At 45.0% G+C, this 13,736-nt stretch overlaps 1 protein-coding gene, 1 long non-coding RNA gene and 1 pseudogene across 3 annotated transcripts; 1 reads left to right on the top strand and 2 right to left on the bottom strand.

Moving 5' to 3' along the window:
- The first annotated feature begins 2,876 nt into the window (after window positions 1–2,876).
- LOC103652076 (transcription factor VOZ1-like) lies at window positions 2,877–4,397 on the top strand (annotated as a pseudogene).
- A 2,032-nt stretch (window positions 4,398–6,429) lies between these two features.
- LOC103652077 (peptidyl-prolyl cis-trans isomerase CYP19-3-like) lies at window positions 6,430–6,836 on the bottom strand. The gene is given in 2 exon segments (XM_020550841.1): window positions 6,430–6,716; window positions 6,719–6,836. Coding segments are annotated over 2 exon segments (405 nt in total).
- Window positions 6,837–7,783: 947 nt separating this feature from the next.
- On the bottom strand, window positions 7,784–9,230 carry LOC103650337 (uncharacterized). 2 transcript variants are annotated; one of them, XR_564092.2, is made up of 3 exons: window positions 9,152–9,230; window positions 7,975–8,102; window positions 7,784–7,885 (listed from the first exon to the last, which is right to left on the bottom strand). It is a non-coding gene; the product is annotated as an uncharacterized lncRNA (long non-coding RNA). The 2 variants fall into 2 exon arrangements; XR_564093.2 differs by lacking the exon at window positions 9,152–9,230 and adding an exon at window positions 8,183–8,248.
- Between the last annotated feature and the right edge of the window lie 4,506 nt (window positions 9,231–13,736).

The raw sequence follows: 13,736 nt of genomic DNA, 5'->3' as shown, positions 1-13,736 counted from the left end.
CGGTTATGTACCCTTCGTGGTTTTATCTAGACCATCGGATTGAAATCGGCCGGCTCATACGTGCCAATACCCCTTCGGCTGGCACTATAGCTAATAAGATCCTATGAAATTTAGGAATAGAACCCGTATCCCTTTTTCTGATTAAAATAAATTCTATATATTAAGCGCGGGAGCAAGGAAGAGCATTCACACCATCAACGTCACTCTTTTTAACCTTCACCGTACGATCAAAGATAAGTGGCCGACGACAACGACCACCTTCGTCCGCGTCGATGCTGCTGTGCGCCGCAGCCACGTGTGCTACTGGAAACCTCGGCTTCGTGCATAAAAAAGTCACCTTCCTCCACCCGATGTTGCTGTCCGTTGCAGCCATATATGACGTATGCTACTGGAAACATCGATATCGCGTATAAAAAAAATGAACAGAAGAATTCTTCGACCGCTGCGTTCATGCGGGCATATAACTCTTCCAAACGTGCCACCACGACGTACGTAGCCGTGCGGGCCGCCGCGTGCGCCGCCACGGCCACGCGCTGCACAGCGACGCGTGCTTCTTTGAATGCGCGGTCCTGCTCGTCCTCGTCCCTCGCTGCCGCGCGCGCTTCTTCAAATGCGTCGTCGTGCACCCACACAAGCATGTTGTGCAGCGCCGCGTGCTTTTCAGAACACGCGCTCTCGCTCGTCTTCGTCCCCAGCTGCCGCATGCTCTTCCAGCCTCATGGCCGCGCGCTTCTCCAACTGCACCGTCGTGCACCCACGCAGGCACGCTGCGCAGCACCGCGTGCTTTTCGGAATGCGTGCTCTCGCTCCCGCTCGTCTTTGTCCCCGGCTGCCGCATGCTCTTCCAGCCTCATGGCTACGCGCTTCTCCAACTGCGACGCCATGAAGTACGCAGCGGCATGAACACACTGTGTCACGCCATGCGCTTGTTCGCAGTCATCGATAGCGAGGACGGCGAGCGCGACAGAGGACGTTAACAGTCCGTCTGCGACATCGGATCTCAATGCCCGCATGTTCCCTTTTGGGTGGTGCTGTTGTCTACTGTGTGGTCGATGCGTCGTCCTTACCATTGCTCCTCATGGTCTGCGCCAAGGCCGAGCACATGGACCAGGCACGCGCTCTGACGCTCTGTTCGACAGAATATCCCACAAGAATGACATCGCTTGGAGAGCCATGCTGAGCGCCTACGCGGCCGCGGACAGATTCCGCAGTGCCATGCGAATGTTGGAGAACATGCTCAGATCATGCATACTAGTGCATGACGCGCGCCCCGCACGCGATGTACATAGAGAATAGAGTAGGTATCATTTCCTGCTTTAACAAAATATTTGAACGAATTGATGTTAGATGCACTTGCACTTGAAGATAGTTTTGATAAAAAATCATAGCTAACAGTAAAGATTATTTCGGTGTATATGAATTAAGGCATACATAGATGATCAAGAGGTAAAAAGACCTTTCCACATATCAAGCTAAGAACAACGAAACATATTTATAATCACTTAATGGCAAGAGACTTGAATAGATGCACACATTATTTTTTTCGAAAAGCACAGAACTGCGCTCCACTATATTAAAGAGGAAGAATACAAAGGTCGAAAGACGCCCGGGGTACATACACTCCTTACGGAGGCCAACAACAGGAGCACATGAAAATATCCATGAAGGATCCAACCACCCTAAATTATATGGCTTGGAGCAACCAGAAAGGATAACCCCTTGGCTCCTGCATCTTGCCATTTCTCGATATCCTCATTGGCAGACTCCAGAAGAAGAGTGAGGTTGGAAGAAACTCTATCGAACACCACTTTGTTCCTATGCTTCCAAACCATCCAGGCTCCTAGGATAATAAGAGAGTCCAAGTCATCATTTCGAGGGCCCGAAACAATAGTTGAAGATCTCTCCCACCATTGTAGACAATTGGAATCCCCATATTGGGGGGCTAAGCTGTGCACACATTATCAAAAACATAAAGATCCATAGTTCGCTTAAAACATTTCTAAACTTTTGGGAAAAGAAAAAATAATTGTAATTCTATAACTAATACAAAAGTGAAGGGATATAATTTTTTAATAGTAAAACACATATTTTATGGCGCATTTTTAAATTAAATAGAACAACCAATGGAGTAAAAATGTTCATATGTCGAGAGCAAGGGGAGAAAAAGAACGAAACATAAATCTAGAATTAAGATTGAAATATGTACCTATCTTAAAGTGAGATCTTTTTTGTCAGAGTTAATAGGATGAGTAGTAGGGCAGTAAATTCTTCCTATGATAGAGAGGTGACGGGAAACACTTCCTGTCAGTTTTCAATCGTTTCTGGTGGGAAAAATACTAATCTAAGTGTCATACCTTTTCTTTTTTAAAAAGAAAACAAATGGTATAAACTTACCTATTTCTCTACTACACCTTAAGGCTGGAGCGAGGGCGTCCACCACCCTCACCGTGCCCCCGCTCCAGCCCCCGCCCGCGCCGTCTTCCTCCCTGCAATCCCGCCCCCGCCCGCGCCGTCCCTTCCCTGCAATCCCGCCCCCGCCCCCGCGCTCCCATCCGCTGCCCCATCTATCTCGTCGTCGACCTCGCCCACCCTGCCTCCCACGATGGGGAGCGCCATCAGCGACCGCCACATCCGCGACCGTCAGCACGCCAAGCGTGGATCTCGCGCAACTTCCAGCGCGCAGCCGCTGATCCCATCCCCGCGCTCCCCTCCGCTACCCCATCCATCTCGCCGTCGACCTCGCCCACCCTGCCTCCCATGATGGGGAGCCACATCCGCGACCTCCCCGTTCATCTCGCCTCGGGTCCGGCGACGGAGACGAAGCCGAGGAAGAGGAGGCCTTCCTGGTGCCGAGCGCCGCAGCCTTCCCCCACGGCATGTCCGCCGCCGCCGTGGGCCTATCGCTGGCCATGGCCAAGAAAAAGGAGTTCAGCAAGTCGCCATCCAACTCGCCGGTCTCGTCGGGCGGCACGGACGGTGGCTCGTCGGTTGTCCTGTGGCCGGAGCAGCTCCACGCGCAGAACGGCGCCCCGGCGCGGGTGGAGGTCATGGAGCCCGTCGTTGCGCTCACCGCCTGCGCCAACTCCGTCGCCGCCTGCAACCACGAGTCCACGACGCCGCCAACTACTACCTCACGCGGCTGGGCGAGATAGCCTCCCTGTGGGGCCCACGCCGATGCACCGCGTGGCCGCCTATTTCGCGGAGGCGCTCACGCTGCGCATGGTGCGCATGTGGCCCCAGGTGTTCGACATTAGCCCGCCGCGCGAGCTCACCAACGGCGCCGTCACGGACGACGACGCGACAGCGCTGCGGGTGCTCAACGTTGTCACCCCGACGTCTGTTCACAACAATGACTTCGGCACCTTCTGCATTCCTGAAGCCAAAATGCGCTCTCTGGGACTGCCTCAGGCCTGCTGTTGGATCAGAAAGATGGCATGATTATTGCAGCATGTATCATGCTGATTTGGCTGTGCAAGAAGAGGGCCCTCCGGGCACAATGCCTGTGATCCGTCCAAGAGGTATTGATCTGAAAGATGGCCCCCTGTTTACTGCTCTTAGTGCAAAAAATATAAGGAAAAAAATGTTGGGATCCCTGTCTGTGAAGGAGCTGCCACTGCAAAGTCTCCGTGGAATGCACCTGGTAAGCTTTTCCTTGGTGGCTTGTGCCTTCACATGGTACTGGTGTACGTTTTTACTAACGTTTAGCCATTCTGCACCATTGCAGAACTTTTCGATCTTTACATCTTTGAAGGTGAGTCTATCAGAGAATGGTTGTTTTTTGACAAACCAAGGAGGGCATTTGTTAGTGGAAATCGGAAGCAGCGGTCCTTGCTAGATTACGGCGGCCGTGGTTGGCATGAATCTAGGAAGCAGGCGATGAAGGACTTTGGGGGTCTGAAGAGGTCCTATTACATGGATCCACAACCATCCAACAGCTACGAATGGCACCTCTACGAATATGAGATCAATGAGTGTGATGCTTTTGCCTTATATCGGCTTGAGTTCAAGTCTTCAGATGCAAAGAAGACTGTGAAATCCAAATTAGTCTGTAATCCAATGAATGAAATTCAGCAGCAAATGGTTAGACTCAGTGCAAACAGTCCTGTAGACAACAAACGGACTGCCCGGGGCAGGCCACATGCTAACCCGACAGATGTCGATACTAACATCTATTCAGTTCCAAACACCACAGCTCAAGCCAATGTTCCAAATGCTTTTCAGCCAGGGTCAGAAGTGGACCAGATGACATATTTGAATGGTAGTGTTGTTTATGGGCCTCATCTGTCGTATGGTTACTCGACTGAAAGAAGTTACTTTTATTGGAACTCAGCTGATGGGACATGAGAAGATGAACACATATTCGATTTATGGCATATTTGGCCTTCAAGTTCTAACAGTTCCAGTTATTAGGTCTACTCTATTAGCATGACCTCCATCTTCTTTTAGTTAGAACTGGTCCGATCTACAGGAAACATCTCTGAAACAAAAGGATGTCGATACTGCAGTTCTATTTTATGTGGTAACTTTTGTCGTTGTAATATAGGTGTATCATGAAAATAGCAAGCAAGCATCTCCCCGATGTGCATGCAGTTGTATCATATGCAAGATAAATCTCTGGTTTGGTGGACTGGTAACCTGTCATGCTGGTGGTTCCATTTATCTGTCACGTTGTACGTGCATCAATACATCCTGTTCTAAATCTGGGGGGTGCAATCTTTATCCGCAAACTCCAATTATGCTCTTGAAACTTCCCTCCATTTTGCAGCTGCAGGTTTGTGATTAACATATGTGTTGTTTGGAAGCAAGGAGATTAGAGGGAATTGAGGCAGATACAATCCCGAACTATTCAAAATTAAATAGAAAGAAATTATAGCCTTATCAATCTCCTCTAATACTCTTGCTCACAAACAAGCCCGTAGGTAGCTTTGTCATAGCAACAAAAGCCGACGCTAGAGAAGTCCCTATATGATGAACTGATAAACACTGAATGGATGTTTTTGTTTTGAAATGTTGTCATGCTGGAGCGGTTGATGCCAAACGAGTGTCGAATACGTTTGTTCTAATAGTTGCTGTGGCTAATGCCCGTCTGGTGAATTGTGAGTAGAGAATAGTTTTGCTTTTGGCTGGTTAGTGACTGATGCCAAAATGAACGGGCCCAGTGAACACAGATGGCACAGAGCCATCACGAGTTCGTTATGGGCCTATGGTCCCAGCTGTCTCGCTCTGAAAGAGATGTTATTCTTGCATGTCCATCTCCCGACGAGGCCCAAGAGGCCAAGATTCAGGTGGGATCATTACGAAATCTGTCTCGATGGAGAAATATACCAAGGTCATGTTCATTTGGTCATGATTATTGTGGATGCTCGTAAAAGAAAAGGTGCGATGCTTTATCATTTCAGGCAACGACAAGAACCGCCGAAAAAAAGTATTTTATTTTATGAAATACGTACTGGTATCAAGTAAAATAAATTTGAAACATTTTTCTTGGGGAATTCATCCGTTAGGTGGTTTACCTGCTTGTTATGTTCTCTACTCACGGTCATGGGTCTATCGCTCGTTTTCTGATTTGCCTGCGTACGAGTTCAGGAACCAGTCCGCGAGACTGCAACAGAACAAAAAGGTAAGGCAGAGACCGAACATACCCACGAGTAATGCACAGGTCGGTTAATCGCATTTACGTTTAGAATCTGTTTAGAAGACGGAGTTCATGAAACACAATAATATAAAAATGTAGAAATAAAATACTCCAACATCTCATCGATACTAGGTGAGTGCCCGTGCATTGCAACGAAACACAAACTATTCGTTAAAATGATAGCCCACAATGATTATAGTAAAAAAACAACACATAATTTATAATCAACATCGTAGTCCTCTGCACAGACAATGTTTGATAGAGCTAATGCTAACCAGACAAAAAAAAATCTAAAAGATAATTATTTATACACAGATGTTCTTCTAATAGTATTTCACATGTCCTATGTAATGAAAACCATCAAAACATGTACCACCCCTTTTTCTCAGGTGCCTTCCTAATTTGTAGAAAAGGCAAAAAGAAAAAGAAATTAAGAAGGATCAATTATAGCAGTAGCAAGAACAAAATTAAAGCATACCGCAAGGAGTGGATACCAGTGATGAATACCTAGGCTGGTATGTAGGCAAGGGGGAAAATCATCTTTTTTTACTATCAATTCTATTGTCAAAAAACCACCACCAAAGAATCAGAAGTCCTGTGGATCCTGGTCATCAGGCGGCGCTCTTGCCAAGAGTAACAAATACAGATGTCTTGATAAAATCACCGCCCCATCCATCCATAATTACCTACAGTCCGGTATCCATCTCCACAGGAAACAAAAGAAGGAAAACAAATTTATTGATGCATTCATTTGGTTACAATCGGACACAATGAGTCCCTCAGTCGTCGGCAAGCTAGCCGCAGTCCTCGATGCGTATGGTCTCGACCGTGGCACATGACTGAGAACCGACAGCCTCCATCTTGTCCACGACGGCATAGCCATCGACGACCTTGCCGAAGACGACGTGCTTGCCGTCAAGCCAGGGCGTCTGCACGGTGCAGATTAAGAACTGGGAGCCATTGGTGTCGGGCCCTGCGTTGGCCATGGAGAGCACGCTGGGCCCCGTGTGGCGTAGCTTGAAGTTCTCGTCGGCGAACCTGGCGCCGTAGATGGACTCGCCGCCAGTGTCGTTGTCCCGGTGAAGTCGCCGCCCTAGCACATGAAGCCCGGGATGACGTGGTGGATTGACAGAGCTAGCACAATTAGATAAGAATATGAACATATTCGAAGTTTCCCCCTGTTATGTTTAATCATTCCCATGAATTTAAAACGGCAAAGATGTTATACATAGAAAGAAAAAAAGGAGCTACCAACAAACTCATTGATAAGAAAAATCATATAAATCAGTAGACATTGCTACCTCTCATTCCCCATTTTGCATTTTTTTGTTACCAAAAAGTTAATGTATTGATCTGGAATGGGCACCAAGAAGTTTAATTTAGGAACCACTTCATCCATATGTTGCCCGTGAACTATCTCGTGTACATGCAACCTATAGAGCATAATGGAATTAAATAGTTGTGATCTCACCACATAAGAATCTAACTAGGTATATGCTCGTGTGTTGCTATGATAAAATACATTAATATACAAAAAAATATTGTGTTTTATAATATTGAATCCGTAGCAACGCACGGGCATATAACTAGTTGTATATATAAATAAAGAAATATAAATCTAGAGGATTGAAACACATACCTGTCTTCAAGTGATATATATTTTTGTCAATGTTAATAGAATGAGCATTAGAGTAGTAAACTATTCCTATGACAGAGAGGTGATGTAAAACAGTAGTTTTCAATCGTCTGCACTGGAAAAATACTAATGGAAGTGGCACACCTTTGGGAAAATAAAGAAAACAATTAGTACAAAATTACCTGTTTTATATGAGACTGTAACTCTTCAAAGCTTTTCTGCGGTGTAGAAGATGCTTCAAGTACAACACAAATAGTTTTAAAGAAGTCAGTCACCTATAGTTACTATTAAAATAAAAAAACATCAGAAAATGTTCATTAGACGGTGTTGTCCAAACATTTCTACCTCTTGAGCATGATATTATTCTAATTTGGAAGTGAAAAGGTTTTAAAGATACCTGAATGTACCATTTCATTTTGTTAGTTGTATCATGGGAAAGGAACAGAGGGTAAGAAAAACAAGAATTTTTTTCTCGTCATTTCATTAAGTTATACCAACTGCTACCAACAACACCACCTGAATAATTGTGCTCTCTGCTATACTGTCTCAAGAATTCCACATGCCAATCTTTCTCCATCTGCATAATCTGTTGCATTCTTCCATAGTTACCAGCTCTGCCACAGAGCAAGACTAATAAATAATCAGAATTCCAGTGCAAATGGTCATTTCAATAAGAACTGGCAAGAATTCGAGATTATTATACCCTGTTGATCTCATTGATTTCATGGCACCATCCATGTTTGTTGGATTAAAAACTTCTTGAAATAGGTCAGCCATAGTTTGCTGGTTCTCATCTTTGTTCACCAAACTCAAGTGGTTTTGAGTAGCATCCTATTCCAGGATAAAAGAAAAATCTGTTGAGTATTTCAATTTTCAAGTGAACAATGACTAATATAAAGTGTTTGTGTTACCATACTTCCTCCTCGCTAGATGTTCCGTCAATTACATGCTCCAAGGGGTCCTCACTGTTAATACTCCTGTCTCCTACACTTTTTCATTTAGTTATAAAGTTTAATTGGGGGGAGGGGGTAGTACAAAACATGGTGTATTGCAACTGATTGCAGGTATGGAACCAGGAGCAGCAAGCTAATGTTGGAAACATTAATCTACAATTTGTGGTGATTGGCGGTTTGGCTACTTTGGCACAAAAAAGGATAATTAAACAGAGCAGGATCCAGGAGTAGACCCAGTAAAGATAGACCCAATAACTCTATTGTGAAAGGAGGGAGGTGACAGGAGAAGATACATTCAGGCACCACCTCTTGACAAACCCTACCCAAAATACCATTTTCCTGGAGCCTCTTAAAAACGAAGTTAGTAAGCATGAAGGCCACAAAATCGGATCAGATTTGTTTTTCCTTTTTCCTTCATTATTTTTTGGAACCCAATCCAACGCAATTCTACAGGTATGTGTTTGATTTTTTGCATGATTTCCTGTCATCGACTCAAATGAATTTGATATTGAATCCCTCATCAAACGATGAACACAGAGACACAAATCACAGATGCAAGCAAAATCACCTTCAAAAAACCTCACAGCAGAGAACCAAAAATGCCAACAAAGAGAAAACTGACAGGATGAGAGGGAAAACCGAATTAGCTTGAAGCAGGGGAAGGAACTCCACCCGGCATGGGTTGCAGATCCACCGTGTGCCGACGTTTGAGAGGGAGATAGGACTCCAGCCCGCGACGTCACGGTGACGGCGATGGTGTTTGAGAAGGAGAAGGGATGGGGTTTATGGTCGTGGCCCACTCGCGCGCTCCTCCCCCTCCTCCTCTGGCCAGGACGACGCATCCTATTCCAGGATAAAAGACAAATCTGTTGAGTATTCAATTTTCAAGTGAACAATGACTAATATAAAGTGTTTGTGTTACCATACTTCCTCCTCGCTAGATGTTCCGTCAATTACATGCTCCAAGGGGTCCTCACTGTCAATACTCCTGTCTCCTACACTTTTTCATTTAGTTATAAAGTTCAATTGGGGGGAGGGGGTAGTACAAAACATGGTGTATTGCAACTGATTGCAGGTATGGAACCAGGAGCAGCAAGCTAATGCTGGAAACATTAATCTACAAGTTGTGGTGATTGGCGGTTTGGCTGCTTTGGCACAAAAAAGGATAATTAAACAGAGCAGGATCCAGGAGTAGACCTAGTAAAGGTAGACCCAATAACTCTATTGTGAAAGGAGGGAGGTGACAGGAGAAGATACATTCAGGCACCACCGCTTGACAAACCCTACCCAAAATTACATTTTCCTGGAGCCTCTTAAAAACGAAGTTAGTAAGCATGAAGGCCACAAAATCGGATCAGATTTGTTTTTCCTTTTTCCTTCATTATTTTTTGGAACCCAATCCAACGCAATTCTACAGGTATGTGTTTGATTTTTTGCATGATTTCATGTCATCGACTCAAATGAATTTGACATTGAATCCCTCATCAAACGATGAACACAGAGACACAAATCACAGATGCGAGCAAAATCACCTTCAAAAAACCTCACAGCAGAGAACCAAAAATGCCAACAAAGAGAAAACTGACAGGATGAGAGGGAAAAACCGAATTAGCTTGAAGCAGGGGAAGGAACTCCACCCGGCATGGGTTGCAGATCCACCGCGTGCCGACGTTTGAGAGGGAGATAGGACTCCAGCCCGCGACGGCACGGTGACGGCGATGGTGTTTGAGAAGGAGAAGGGATGGGGTTTATGGCCGTGGCCCACTCGCGCGCTCCTCCCCCTCCTCCTCTGGCCAGGACGACACATCCTATTCCAGGATAAAAGAAAAATCTGTTGAGTATTTCAATTTTCAAGTGAACAATGACTAATATAAAGTGTTTGTGTTACCATACTTCCTCCTCGCTAGATGTTCCGTCAATTACATGCTCCAAGGGGTCCTCACTGTTAATACTCATGTCTCCTACACTTTTTCATTTAGTTATAAAGTTTAATTGGGGGGAGGGGGTAGTACAAAACATGGTGTATTGCAACTGATTGCAGGTATGGAACCAGGAGCAGCAAGCTAATGCTGGAAACATTAATCTACAATTTGTGGTGATTGGCGGTTTGGCTACTTTGGCACAAAAAAGGATAATTAAACAGAGCAGGATCCAAGAGTAGACCTAGTAAAGGTAGACCCAATAACTCTATTGTGAAAGGAGGGAGGTGACAGGAGAAGATACATTCAGGCACCACCGCTTGACAAACCCTACCCAAAATTACATTTTCCTGGAGCCTCTTAAAAACGAAGTTAGTAAGCATGAAGGCCACAAAATCGGATCAGATTTGTTTTTCCTTTTTCCTTCATTATTTTTTGGAACCCAATCCAACGCAATTCTACAGGTATGTGTTTGATTTTTTGCATGATTTCCTGTCATCGACTCAAATAAATTTGACATTGAATCCCTCATCAAACAATGAACACAGAGACACAAATCACAGATGCAAGCAAAATCACCTTCAGAAAACCTCACAGCAGAGAACCAAAAATGCCAACAAAGAGAAAACTGACAGGATGAGAGGGAAAAACTGAATTAGCTTGAAGCAGGGGAAGGAACTCCACCCGGCATGGGTTGCAGATCCACCGTGTGCCGACGTTTGAGAGGGAGATAGGACTCCAGCCCGCAACGTCACGGTGACGGCGATGGTGTTTGAGAAGGAGAAGGGATGGGGTTTATGGTCGTGGCCCACTCGCGCGCTCCTCCCCCTCCTCCTCTGGCCAGGACGACGCATCCTATTCCAGGATAAAAGAAAAATCTGTTGAGTATTCAATTTTCAAGTGAACAATGACTAATATAAAGTGTTTGTGTTACCATACTTCCTCCTCGCTAGATGTTCCGTCAATTACATGCTCCAAGGGGTCCTCACTGTCAATACTCATGTCTCCTACACTTTTTCATTTAGTTATAAAGTTTAATTGGGGGGAGGGGGTAGTACAAAACATGGTGTATTGCAACTGATTGCAGGTATGGAACCAGGAGCAGCAAGCTAATGCTGGAAACATTAATCTACAATTTGTGGTGATTGGTGGTTTGGCTGCTTTGGCACAAAAAAGGATAATTAAATAGAGCAGGATCCAGGAGTAGACCTAGTAAAGGTAGACCCAATAACTCTATTGTGAAAGGAGGGAGGTGACAGGAGAAGATACATTCAGGCACCACCGCTTGACAAACCCTACCCACAATTACATTTTCCTGGAGCCTCTTAAAAACGAAGTTAGTAAGCATGAAGGCCACAAAATCGGATCAGATTTGTTTTTCCTTTTTCCTTCATTATTTTTTGGAACCCAATCCAACGCAATTCTACAGGTATGTGTTTGATTTTTTTGCATGATTTCCTGTCATCGACTCAAATGAATTTGACATTGAATCCCTCATCAAACGATGAACACAGAGACACAAATCACAGATGCGAGCAAAATCACCTTCAAAAAACCTCACAGCAGAGAACCAAAAATGCCAACAAAGAGAAAACTGACAGGATGAGAGGGAAAAACCGAATTAGCTTGAAGCAGGGGAAGGAACTCCACCCGGCATGGGTTGCAGATCCACCGCGTGCCGACATTTGAGAGGGAGATAGGACTCCAGCCCGCGACGACACGGTGACGGCGATGGTGTTTGAGAAGGAGAAGGGATGGGGTTTATGGCCATGGCCCACTCGCGCGCTCCTCCCCCTCCTCCTCTGGCCAGGACGACGCATCCTATTCCAGGATAAAAGAGAAATCTGTTGAGTATTTCAATTTTCAAGTGAACAATGACTAATATAAAGTGTTTGTGTTACCATACTTCCTCCTCGCTAGATGTTCCGTCAATTACATGCTCCAAGGGGTCCTCACTGTTAATACTCCTGTCTCCTACACTTTTTCATTTAGTTATAAAGTTTAATTGGGGGGAGGGGTAGTACAAAACATGGTGTATTGCAACTGATTGCAGGTATGGAACCAGGAGCAGCAAGCTAATGCTGGAAACATTAATCTACAATTTGTGGTGATTGGCGGTTTGGCTACTTTGGCACAAAAAAGGATAATTAAACAGAGCAGGATCCAGGAGTAGACCCAGTAAAGGTAGACCCAATAACTCTATTGTGAAAGGAGGGAGGTGACAGGAGAAGATACATTCAGGCACCACCGCTTGACAAACCCTACCCAAAATTACATTTTCCTGGAGCCTCTTAAAAACGAAGTTAGTAAGCATGAAGGCCACAAAATCGGATCAGATTTGTTTTTCCTTTTTCCTTCATTATTTTTTGGAACCCAATCCAACGCAATTCTACAGGTATGTGTTTGATTTTTTGCATGATTTCCTGTCATTGACTCAAATGAATTTGACATTGAATCCCTCATCAAACGATGAACACAGAGACACAAATCACAGATGCAAGCAAAATCACCTTCAAAAAACCTCACAGCAGAGAACCAAAAATGCCAACAAAGAGAAAACTGACAGGATGAGAGGGAAAAACCGAATTAGCTTGAAGCAGGGGAAGGAACTCCACCCGGCATGGGTTGCAGATCCACCGTGTGCCGACGTTTGAGAGGGAGATAGGACTCCAGCCCGCGACGTGACGGTGACGGCGATGGTGTTTGAGAAGGAGAAGGGATGGGGTTTATGGTCGTGGCCCACTCGGGCGCTCCTCCCCCTCCTCCTCTGGCCAGGACGACGCATCCTATTCCAGGATAAAAGAAAAATCTGTTGAGTATTTCAATTTTCAAGTGAACAATGACTAATATAAAGTGTTTGTGTTACCATACTTCCTCCTCGCTAGATGTTCCGTCAATTACATGCTCCAAGGGGTCCTCACTGTCAATACTCCTGTCTCCTACACTTTTTCATTTAGTTATAAAGTTTAATTGGGGGGAGGGGGTAGTACAAAACATGGTGTATTGCAACTGATTGCAGGTATGGAACCAGGAGCAGCAAGCTAATGCTGGAAACATTAATCTACAATTTGTGGTGATTGGCGGTTTGGCTGCTTTGGCACAAAAAAGGATAATTAAACAGAGCAGGATCCAGGAGTAGACCCAGTAAAGGTAGACCCAATAACTCTATTGTGAAAGGAGGGAGGTGACAGGAGAAGATACATTCAGGCACCACCGCTTGACAAACCCTACCCAAAATTACATTTTCCTGGAGCCTCTTAAAAACGAAGTTAGTAAGCATGAAGGCCACAAAATCGGATCAGATTTGTTTTTCCTTTTTCCTTCATTATTTTTTGGAACCCAATCCAACGCAATTCTACAGGTATGTGTTTGATTTTTTGCATGATTTCCTGTCATCGACTCAAATGAATTTGACATTGAATCCCTCATCAAACGATGAACACAGAGACACAAATCACAGATGCGAGCAAAATCACCTTCAAAAAACCTCACAGCAGAGAACCAAAAATGCCAACAAAGAGAAAACTGACAGGATGAGAGGGAAAAACCGAATTAGCTTGAAGCAGGGGAAGGAACTCCACCCGGCATGGGTT

This window comes from Zea mays, chromosome 3 (genome assembly GCF_902167145.1).
Source record: "Zea mays cultivar B73 chromosome 3, Zm-B73-REFERENCE-NAM-5.0, whole genome shotgun sequence".
In the NCBI taxonomy this organism is placed as follows: Eukaryota; Viridiplantae; Streptophyta; class Magnoliopsida; order Poales; family Poaceae; genus Zea; species Zea mays.
The sequence above is the reverse complement of the archived record's forward strand: the minus strand, read 5'-3'. Positions and strand labels throughout refer to the sequence as shown.